General features: G+C 40.6%; 1 protein-coding gene across 8 annotated transcripts in view; it reads right to left on the bottom strand.

Annotated features, from left to right (window-relative positions):
* MACROD2 (mono-ADP ribosylhydrolase 2) overlaps positions 1–12,235 on the bottom strand; it is an 853,971-nt gene that overhangs the window by 705,941 nt on the left and 135,795 nt on the right. The window contains exon 1 of one of the 8 annotated variants that reach the window (XM_068186325.1): positions 3,256–3,688. The exons of the other annotated variants lie outside the window; for them this stretch is intronic. Within the exon in view, the coding sequence (XP_068042426.1) occupies positions 3,256–3,370 (115 nt within the window). The 5' untranslated portion in view covers positions 3,371–3,688. Of the gene's footprint in view, positions 1–3,255; positions 3,689–12,235 lie in introns of those variants that run through there. 8 annotated transcript variants of the gene reach the window in all.

Genomic DNA, 12,235 nt, shown 5'->3' with positions numbered 1-12,235 from the left:
GGCTGCACCCAAGGACGACCACCCGTGCTCCCGGGTCTGGGAGCTGTGGTTTCAAATAGTTACATAAGGCCTTCTTAAAATGCGTGTGCATATTAATGAAGTGGTATAACCCTCATATACTGCGGGTATACCCGCATATACTCCTTTAAAACTGCACAAAAATTAATTAAACTAGAATTAGGGTGCATTCTTTTCCTCTCCCATTATTTTCACTTTGGCTTCCTCAGGTGATCCTAAACCCAGCAGAAGTATCTTTGAATGGGCCTGATGCACTCATGAAGGCTTGATGCACAGGCCTCTGGATAGGGCATATCCATTGGACAGCTGACAGATGAATGCCGACAAAGTGCCCCTCCCCTAAAATATCACCTAATGATGTTTCCGAGTTCTTTGCTGGAGACAAGCGTGGGGAGGCAAGGTAAAAGGCAAGCTCTTTAAAGAGAAACAACATGGCTTGGGCACACCAGCAGTGCAGCAGCAGTCGGGTCACTCTCATACACTTTGAAGAGCTGATGAAAGCTGCAGCATCCAGGGGAGTTCTGAACATAAGCTTTTCAATACTCATTCACTCAGGGGGCACACTAACAGCCCAAATATTCCTGCTTCCCACTTCTACGTATGGCTGCCAACAAAGATGGACACTGAAGGCAATGTAATGCCACACTCCACATACGTCTCATCACAAGTTACCCACCTGGCAAAATCGAGTGTGTTGGGGGAAAACAACAGGGTTTGAGAGTGAAGACTCAGCTTCTGTCTGAAAGGTTTTAGAGGCAAAGAGGGAAAATATCCTCTTAAATCTGCCATTTCTTCTTCCCCAGACAAGCTACTCTCTTGCTCCTGCCACACAGCTCTTCTCTGTGCTCACAGCACATATCTTACAGGCCTCAAAATCCTCTTCCTCCTTTTGAGAATAAATCTTCTGTAGGTCTTAAAACTGATAGACCCACTCTGACAGACACACTCTGATAGACCTAGTGTGGCTAATGAAGTTAAATCCCACAGTCTGGAAGGAAGCAGCTGCCCTGGAACAGAGGAACAGCCCTGCAGTCTCTCTTCATTTAACTCCTGGTTCCCCAAAGCTCCTACGTTTGTTTTGGCCCAATATTGTCCCCTTTGGTACAAGTACAAAGACCCTGTATCTCCAGACTGGCTGCTCTGGCTTGGGCTGCAGCTGCAATTCAGATTTCTATTTTAAACTTGGGCTAAAACCTGTCATCTTTTCAGGGAGCACAGCAGCAAATACATCAAAGTGTTCATGGTCTTCCGTTAACTTTCCTGCTATTTGCCCTAAAGGACATGTCTGCTCCAAAACTGTCACGATTAACTTGGACAAGGGGGAGAGTTGAAGGCTACAGAAGCATCTTAGGAGAAAGAAACTCATGATAATCCCCAAGAAGCTCTCATGGGAGCACAGAAATAGTGCACTAACAGTAACAGGCGTGTATCTCTGCTCCCAACACCAGCACGTGGATGCTCAGCCCTGGGTTCCTCCACTCACAGCCTCAGCTCCTCCAGGGAAATACACACCCTTGGTACTTCAGGCAATCTCTGCAAGGCAAATCCCTGGCTGCCTTGACTGGAATACAGCCGTGCTGCTCAACTCTGAGCTTAATTTAGGAACCAGTTTAGGATTTCAGTTCAGCTTTTTTAGTGAAGTTGATGGACTGAGAAGAAATCGCACAAAGCCATGGTCTCCAAGCCATGGCTCTTGTAGCATGGAGGTAATTTTATTGACAAAATTGTTCCACAAGCTGAGTAAACTGTGGTTTAGGTGAGCATTGCTTACTGCTGCTGTTTTCCCCTCCAGAGTCATCAGAAAGCAAGTTATTCACCCCTGTGATAAGCCTTTTAATGACAGTATCCTAAAACTGCAGCCACTGTGATTCACAGAGGAAACCCATTCCCAAAAAGCCTTCACCTCAGACAAGAAATGTATTTATATGGAAGCTTGCTAGCTTATAAGAAAACACAAATATACTGACAAAAGTGTTTTCCAAATCAAGCTAATGAATACCAAAAATGCAAGCAAAATAGATGATCTGGGGGAGAAAATTTAAAAGGAGGGTAGGAACAGAAGGCATCAGGCACTGAGTTGCAGGGATGGCATACAGGGATGTTTCTGCACAGTTAAAGATTTTAAAAACAACTGGTGGGACAAACAGTAACCCAGCTAATCCTTGGAACTGGCACACTGCCTATTTTGAGAGAGCAGCAGCTGGTGAATCTGACGTAAGTCTCTGCATCCAAAGCAGGAACTTACTGTAATGAAACCACAGCCCACATTGGAAAAAAGATGGTAAACTCGAAAAAAAAATTTTAAAAAAATAAAAAAATTAGGATCTCAATACACTAAGTGCTACATTTCCATCCAAGTAAAATTAACCACAGAATGTCACAATTAGGCCAATTCAGGAAAAAAACCCAAAACATCCCTCAAATCAAAACCATCAGTTGGACTGAACTCAGCATTAAAAAAATAATAATTAAAAAATACAAAACAAGGTGAGGATGAAGAAATTACAAGCCTTGCATCTTCTTCGGTTTGAAAAGTACAAATCTAAGACCTTAAGTGGCATAAAAACACCATTCCAGAATCCTGAGGCACTAGGCATAACCACATGGGCTGGAAAAAATAGGCACATTAGTGAACCACCTAATTCAGGATCCAGTTACTCTTCCACCCCCATAGGGGCACTGCAAGAATGTCAGTCCCTTCATCTTGGCACCTTCTGATAAAATGTCCCCACCTCTCTCTCTCCCTGGCCCCACAGGAGGGCCGGGTTCACCTGAGGCTCTGAGCAGATACTCTCTGCATTTCCCTGACTTAACTGGTTTCCAGGATTCTTTTTTCCTTTCTTTCAGAAAATATAATGGGAGACAAAAAAAAAAAAAAAAGGGTTTGAGGAACACAGTGCTTTTTAATCTTTCTCTTAGCTGTTTGATAATAATTAGCATGGGAAGAAATTACCATCTGCATAATGGTAGGAGCAATCACACAACGCCCCTGAATTTCATTTCAGGAATTCCAGTTGCTGCACCTGGTAAGGGTAATGGAAGGTGCCGATTTCACGGACAAAAAGCCCTTAAAAGATCTTTAAATGGGCTGAGAGGCACACGAAGGGGTGAAGAGGGTTATATTTCATTTAGGGATGATAGAAGAGGAAGTCATCAGGTCATTAAATCGTTGAATTTGCTCTATAAGCAAATGAGTGCATAAACACCAGAGTTCTGGTCATATTATCTCTGACTGACCTTCAATGTCAAATATGCTCAGTTTAGAAAGAAAATGTTTTCTTTTGTCTTTAAGAGCCAGCCTTGTAAAAATAGCTCCATAGCTGAAAGCCAAACTGTGTTCTTTTTTGTTCATGCATCACCATAGAAATTGGTGATGGAAAACTTATTAGAAATTGTCACTGGAGTCAGCAGATACCGGCTTTCAATAATCTTTGGCAGCGCTGTCGAGTAAGAAAGGCGATGTTTTCCAGATCAGAACTCCTCTTGAAACAACCAGATTGTACCTCCAGGGCTGTGCGTGAAGCAAGGGCACGGAGAGGGGCTGTGCAGGATAAGCGGGGGGGATGGGACTGAAATGACTCGCTGTTTTTTCCCCTGGCTAGCAGCTCCTCAATGCACCGCCGGCCCCCGCCCCAGCCGCCGGCAGAATGCGGTCACGCTGTGGAGCTGGGATGAGCTGTCGGCTCGCCAGGAGCTCCCTGCCTCAGCGCTGCAAATGTGGCTCTGAAAACACAACAAGCGCTCTGAAAAATTGAGCTGTTCTCATCAACCACTCGTGCTTCTTAACCCCTCGCTAATTCCCTCCCACAGCACAGCCTGTGCTGCACATTTCAGGGAGACGAACCTCAGTTTGCAGTAGGGAACTCTGCTGAAACCAGATCGGCCTCACTTGATTCAACCTCCAGACTGTCTTGATTCCAAGCCCACTTCTGCTCAATGTTCAAAATCTTCACAGATTTCTCTGTGTAGCCAGAAGAACCAAGTTCAACACAGAAACTAAATCTGTCCTACTTGAACATCTTTCATTTCCAGCATTTAATTCCTAGCTTTTAATGCATGAGAACCAGCACTTCTCTAAATAAGCTGCTCCACTGCTTTTATAGACTGTACCTCATCGATCCAGGCTTTCCCAGTGCCATTTGCTTTGGGATCACCATCATCCAAAGAGAAAGTTTGCTACAGAACAGCAGTGGCAGAAGCAGCTCCAGAGGCAGCTCCAAAAGGGAGTTTTGGGAAGCATTACACGTCCAGCCCTGACCCTTCTCTTCTCCTCCCATGTAACACAGTAACTTCTCAGGTCTAAGGAAAATTCATGCAGCTCCCAAAGGAGACACACTTCCTTCCCTGAAGAAAAGGCAGCTGGAAGTCTCCATTTAATTTCTGAAATGCTTTACATGCCACGAATGTTATGCATCTCGCATTTTGACTTCAGTAAGTTATTATATCATAACGGAAAAACATCATAAATATTACATTGAAAACAAACATAGAAGTATAATTTAAAACCACTGACTCAAAGCTAGCTGCCTTGGAACTCCCAGGCCATGGGGCCACCATTTGCCTCTGCTCATCATCCTGTTAACTTTTGTCTCCCACAAGTGTCATCACAGGGAAAATGGTGAGATACTTGAAATCTCACCAAGTTTATAGTTAATAAAGTTGTTTAGCATGGATGAAATTATTTCATATTATATTCATGACAGAAATCTTGCATAAAATAATTTCATGCCTTAATATTCACAGAATTTCAGCATTCTTCACACAGGCTTTGCTTTAATTATCTGTAATGATTAACTCTACCATTTAAATGGTAAACTGAATCGTTTCTGGCACTGTGAGAAGGGAGGGAGCTTTTCACTGATGTGATGCAAATAGGTCAATGAAACATAATAAATGTAACATTTTTGGGTAAAAGTTGTCATTTAACTGTTCAAATATTGAAGCATTCCTTATAGATTGATAGAAAGATGCATTGACATAACATTCTGAAATGTCCCTCACACAAGGATTAGAAACAGCATTATCTGCCTGGTCTCTAACAAGACCTGGAAGATGTTCTGGAGGCTGGACACACCAGGAACCTTAAAAGTAGTTGTATTTTGGACTTCTTTCCTCAGAAGGGAGGAGCAGATTGCTAAATTTTACTCTTGGTAATGGATGACCTCCTTCTATTGCTCTTTTTCAATCAAATGGTTTTTTTCCTTCCAAGATATCTGCTGGGAAGGTTTCCTGGAAAGTAGCAGAAGTGGTTTGGGATGTGATTTCTGCAGCTGTCTTTGAAGTCACTTATTTCCGAAATAGAAACTTGGAGACAAAACTTCCTTCATAATTACAAATTTAGAGTGGGAGAAAAGGGGAGTAGGGTGGAGATTTTTTGAAGGTGTTTAAGTGATCCTACTACTTTAAAATATGTTTTACCTCATTCAAAAAAAAACAAGAGTTTCAGAGAACTCTTAAAACCAGAGTGGCTTAACATGAAAAATAAAAGTGTAGATGTACAAAAGCACAGTGAGATGAGTTTTTGGCAGATCCTTGCTGCTCCATCTCCTTTGCAAGCAGGGCTTTCACACAGCTGCACACGTTGTGCCCAGGCTTCCCATGGCAGTGGAATTTACCAGGACATCTCAACTGCATTTCAGGCACTGAAGAGCAGAGGCTCCACACACCAGCACATTCTTCAGACTCATCCTTTCCTCTGAGCCATGCCTCCCATCACTGCTGAGTCAGCCAGAGCCAAGCTGGGCATCCGGCAGCACAGACTGTCTGTGCTTCATGGGCTTTGACTCAGCTCATGCCTGCTGATGAGGAAAGGATTGGCCTGAGCACTAGGAGATAATTTTCCAAGGTGTTTTGCTGCTCCTGAAGCCAATCTGTTATTTTACAGCATTTTGATTTTTATAGGAAGTCTTCTATTAAAACAGAAAAATCTAACCTCCAGCCGGGAAGAAGCTCATCTGCATGTTCAGAAGAGAAATACCTCAGACACACGCATGCCAGGCCAACATTTCTTAAGTAGTTTATGAAATAATCCCTAAAATGTATACAAAAAGAAGTTTATAGCATTTCAAACCATATTGTATTTCACCCCAATTTCACAGTTGTCCTCTTCCCACACCATAATGGCCTAAATTTCCAATCCTGCCAAAGGGTTTTGTTTCATAAATTAAAACCACGTAATTCTTCGTAATAGGCCATTTAGGATCTGTATAGTGAGAGTATTTCCAAAAGATCTGACATCCCTTCATTAAAATAGGTTACGTCCCTGGTAGACTAAATGCTAACTTGAGAAGCCTTAAACAGATGCTGTACAGGAAATAAATTTTTCGAGGCACATGGTGAAATAGCAGCACTGCTGAAACCAATTGATCCTATGACATTACAGCGAGAAGATGCTGTAGCTAAGAAAAACGTCAACTTCATTTCAGCCCCAAACAAGTTATAACAGCAGCAATGTTGGCTCAGGGCATTTTTAAGGAATTAATAACCAGCTTGGGTTAGTAGCCTGAGGCAAAGTCAAGGATTAAGCACTATGAGGATAAACACATACAGCAGCTTCAAATAATATAGCTGACTTCAGTTTAATCATTTTGTTTCACTTTCAAAAAAACTTATGATCTCCAGACAGAAAATATAATTCATATCAGCAAAAGAATATACACATACACACCCCCTCAGGCAAGAGCTGAAGAGATAAATGGAAACACTGTAAAAAGTAAACATTTTCTTCTTAGCAACAGAAGGAGAAAGATTCCATTGGTTACAATTAAAACAAACAACGAAGAACTTCAGAAAATAGGCAAATATTCCCAAAGGATGGTACAACAGAGTAGGAGAGGGACTTTTTCAAGGGGTGACAGCATAAGGGGAAATGGCTTCAAAGTGACAGAGGGTGAGGTCAGATTGGCTATGGAGAAGAAATTCCCTGTGACAGCCGTGAGGCCCTGGAACAGGTAGCCCAAAGAACTCATAGATAACACATCTTTAGAAATGTTCAAGACTAGGTTGGATGGGGCTCTGAGAAATCTGGCCTAGTGAAAGGTGTCCCTGCCCATGGCAGAGGGCTAGAACTGGATGATCTTTAAAGGTCCCTTCCAACCCAAACCATTCCATGATTGTATGAAAAAATACCCAAACGATGTTAATGACTGGTCAGGAGAGGAAAGGTAACTTAGGTGATCCCAAAGTTCAATATTTCTCCCCAAGAACAGTGGACCAACCTTCTACCATAGCCTTCACCAGCCAGAACTGCTCACAAAACTGAGCAAATATACCAATGTGTTTATGCTTTCTTTTTCTGCTCAGCTAGCAAATAAAAAATCATCTCTGATATTTACTTTGTTTGAAAGGACTACATACTTCTTTTCACTAAAATAAATCAACCCAATAAACTTCAGACCAATTTGGCAAATGTGTAGTCAGAATAGGATTCAGATTTTACTAATAGGTAAATCAAAAGCATCTAGAAGGCACTGCCATAGGCCTTAACTTTAAAAGTTCCAATAAAGACGCTAAATATCAAAACTGACACTTGAATTTTTAATAAAAGTATTTCCTTGAATTGCTCAAAGTCAAGATGGAATAATTGGAAAGATGGTATGCTTCAGCATCTTTTTATTTGAGAAGATCTGACCAGTTGCTACCCTAACTCAGAGAGCCTGCAATTGGAATGTTTACATAAATCTTTGCAGATCAAGGGGAAAAAGAAGCCCCTTCTACCTGGGTGACTTTTTACCACTTACATCTAAACACAGTACATGGCATTTGCTCTCTCGTAGAAGGCAATTTTTTTTTCTCTCTCTCTCTCTTTTTTTTTTTTAAGCAGGGAAAGGTCACTCTCTTAGATCATTGAAGATGTTTAAAGGACATTGCAAAATTCAGATGTTACTTAAAATTAGTTTAGGACTCTTCTTTCAGTATTAAATACTGTATGGAAAACTTACAGTTGGTAACTATGAAGATCCCAAGTTGAATCTTTCAGACAGCAGTTTTCATTTATTACGTAGACAAAAATCTCTGGGGCCAATTCAATATTAACGTACAATGGAAAAGTTAATCTTCTTTTTAATCTCTAATTTATGTTGATATGCTGATATAACTACACTTATTACTACAATTTACTTTTAAAAATGTACAAAAAGGTAGAAATTTTTAGACAGATTTTTGATACTCAAAATGGTATCTGACCTCAGTGAAGTCAGAGGATGCTTTGTCATGGACTGAATTAACACCTCACTGTAAGCTTTTGTTTGATCATTCTTTGTTCAGAAACATGACAGTTATATCCCTCGAGATTTGTTTGATTGGAGTTGTTTCTAGTCAAAACATTTCTCATGTGACCAGCACTTCCTGACTCACCCCAGAAAGCCTGTCACTGCCTAGAACAGCATCATCCACCTCCCTGAGCACGAGCTTTACAGCAAGGGACTCGAGAGCTTTAGTCCAAGTTCTTACAACATCCTCCCACAGCTCCAGGGGAATAACATCCCTGAAGACTGGGACAGTACTCATGCATGAATATATCACAGGGATGTTGGAAAGGTTAACATTTTGAGAGCACAGCACTTCCATCTTGGTGAAAGAAAACATGCATGAGGGAAAGAAAGACAAAACTTGTTAGTTATTTCGGACAGAATGGAAAACTCAAAAAAAAATTACATAAAACTTTCAGGGGCCTTACAGTCTAATACAGAAAAATCAAACACTGGAGTATTTTACTAGAAGTTCCTTTCACAATAGCTGGTGATGAAGAATGAATGAATGCCATTCCAAGTGCCAGGACATGTTTTCATTGCCTTTTATAGATAGCATATTTCTGAATATTGAGCTATATTCTTCCAATGCTTTTCTACCTATAAATTCTACATTTAGCATAGGGTTATCCATTTGGTGAATTGCAAAAGCACATAATAAAATGCATTTCATCATGTATATGTGACAGCCTCACTTGCTGTTAAAGTATCTTCCAAATACTATCATGCTCTTGAAGAACTCTAAAATAGACATCAAATCCCAACCACAAGTAAGAAGCTCAATCCTCCTGAACAACTGAGTGTTGCCACAACCTTACCCCAATTTCAAAGTACAAGTATTCAGTTCAAGTCCAGCATTTGCAGGGAATTATCCCATAAATTTTATGAGTTAGGTTCATCTTTTTACCGCTCAGGAACAAGTGGTCATCTAATTTTCACTTCTTAGATGAAACAGTTTCCATGCCATCAATCCACAAAGTTGATAGTATTATGGAAAAAAAACCCACGCCAACAAACTTGTAATAGATTCAGTCTTCTACATTAAGTTGTATTGTTTTATTTCTGCCTTTACTCCTAACTTGAAAATACTAGTCAGTGTCCATGTTTCAAAGAAGGATTTTTCTGACAGCTCATGCCAACAGTTCAGATGGTTTAGCTGCCTAAAAGAGGGAAAAAAAAAAACCAAAAAAAAAAAAACAACCAAAAACCACAAAGCACCAAGCAAACACAAAACTCCACATCCTCTCCTTGGAGGTCATCTGGTGTCTTCCCAGACACTTGAGTGCTGGATGCCAGGGGAAACAGCTTGGCTGAAAGCAGTCTTATTATTATCCAGATCAAGTACAATACTTCACAAGTATTTATTTTTATATCTTGTCAACATTTGCATAGTCTTTGTCTGGAAATTCCAGAGCAGCATGCACAAGCTGTCAGCTACCTTTATGCAATACTGCATCCTTCTCAGAACTCATAAAATACTGATTTCTAGTTAGACAACATAGCTGTCACATCAAAATACATTCAAACATTTAAATTGTAACACATCGCTCACCCCAAAATCTCTTTCCAAAGTGTATCGGGCACTGAATTTGTGACATTAAACAGACAGAACGCTGTCTGCTAAAAGCAGCATCCATAATTAAGCAAGCAGAACATATAAAGTGTGGTACAATAACAGGAAGCTGGGATTTCAGTCACCTCAGGTAAGGTTTCCATGGGTTAATGCAACCAGCTCACATTTAACTGTCAGTTTCCTACAGACAATGGAAAGGAATAAACGGCTTAAGATAGCAATTACTCTAACTTATCTTCAATTCCTAATTTAATCAAGCTGAATCTCTTTCTGTGATTTATTTCTCTCCATTGATTGTAACCTGAGAGATGTGTAGCTCACATTTAGGTGTTTAAAGGTTAGACATATAAGAGGAAGTAAGATGGATTTTACCTTACTAATGTGTTTCATCCTAAAGCATGAGATTGAGAATGGAGGTTTTCTCCACAGCATGCTCAAGGAATTTGAGAACTGTGGAAACGCAGTTTTCATGAAAACACAGAGTGCATATTGCTAGTAAAAACCAAGATCTTGCTATAAACACATGCACAGAGATGGTCTGGGCTCAAAAAATCAGTGTGGAGAAGCAGCATCTACAGCAGGAACATAATGTGATCTGACAATTGATGGCTGTCACAGATAGTGCAGGCAACAAAGTCCCTGGGACTGATGAGCAGTGGATCCTATCAAACACCCAGATTTTTGCAGGCACGTGATAAAGACGGGAAGCAGGATTCCCGACCCCGATGCTCACACCTTCAGCAATAAATAGGACATTATGTTTCTGGTCAGCTTAGCTGGAGTCCAACCAATCTTTCCCTCTGCAACAAAGAAGCCAAAAGAGTAGATGCAGAACACAGAATGTCAAATCATTTACCTTATTACCCTGGCAAGAAAATGTCACACCCCGCACAGAATAAACTGTTTCACTACTAAGGAACGCCCCAGTGGATGTTTATCTATCCTCCATACAATGTCCTGGCACCTGCCATCTTAGATTGCCATTAACTGGAAATTCCAATGAGACATAAGGCATCATTTGGGCAGTTAAGTACTAAAAGACGGCCCAGAACCGTTGTAGAATCTCCATCCAGGGAGTCATTGGAGGCTGGGCTAGACTCTCCCCTGAGCAAACTAATCTAACTGAACACAGGGTTGGACGGGAAGAGTCCAGAAATACATTTCAACCCTTTGCATCCTGTGCCTGTCCTTTCAGCAAACAGCATCATGTGCTGCAAAACCATCACCTATAGCCACGTACAGGAAAGCAGTCCCGGTTGTACATCATCCTGGTTTTGACAATTTTCACTCAGAGAGGGAAAAGCTCCCTTTACTCTCGAATAAACATGTTACAAAACTTGCAAAACTACCACACTTTTGGCCAAACTACCATTTTGATTACATTTTTGAAGGTGCGAACATCTTTTATTTTTCAGTTTATAAACCTGAATCTAGCACCTCTCCTCCTCCCCACCATCACACTACCCCCAGAAAAAAGAGTCATCACTACACATGGATCAACCACAAACAAAATCATTTAGAGGAACAGGGAAAATTCATCTTTTATCATCTGTGCCACCTAGCAACACACAGTACTGGATCCAAAACATTGGCAGATCTGACACAGGGGAGCACAGGAACATCAGAATAGGAGTAGAGATAAAATCTCCTTTTCCATTTCAAAGCTTCCACAGGCACAAGAGCTTTCCATTAATTCTGAAATATTGTCACGCTCACAACAGAACTCAAACATTATTTTCAAATTGCATACTTCAGTTTTGAGCAAATACAACATTTGGGCGTTTTTGTGTGTGTGTGACTGATAATTTCATGTTCTATAAATCAGAACCAAGCCGAGTATTTCTGAGGTACCAAAAACTTTGCTGAACTTCACAATTAAATACAGGGCAACTACACTTTTCCTGATCTGCTGTGCACAGAAACAGAAAGGACAGTCTTTTGTTTTTAAATTATTACAGTGGGCAGACTTTATATCGACAGAGGCTTTAAGGTGTTAAGACCAGATCCCTTCAAGAACATGAGAATTTCATCCAGAATAGTGTGTAGAGTGTAGAGTATTAGTAAAAAATTAGCATAAACATAGGCACACATAATTACTTGCACGCTATTCGTTTATTACAATTTACCCGTCAGCAACTTCAGTTCCTGCACTACTCACATGCTCCTGAGCCGGGGACACAAACACCAACACACTGCATGCAGTAGGTCCCAAAATTGCAGCACATCTGAGGACAGGCTCGAGGTCTCCTGGTTTCAATGTTCTAGCACTGCAGTAACCTTATTTCAGTTTTAATTTGTATTTAATATTTAAGCAGTGTTACCTATACAAACAATGCATCTGACTTTCAGTTCAATAAACAGTATAATGTATGTAATTTTAATTATTTTTTAAAAC

This window comes from Anomalospiza imberbis, chromosome 3 (genome assembly GCF_031753505.1).
Source record: "Anomalospiza imberbis isolate Cuckoo-Finch-1a 21T00152 chromosome 3, ASM3175350v1, whole genome shotgun sequence".
Taxonomy (NCBI): domain Eukaryota; kingdom Metazoa; phylum Chordata; class Aves; order Passeriformes; family Viduidae; genus Anomalospiza; species Anomalospiza imberbis.
This window is presented reverse-complemented; position numbering and strand designations above follow the sequence as displayed.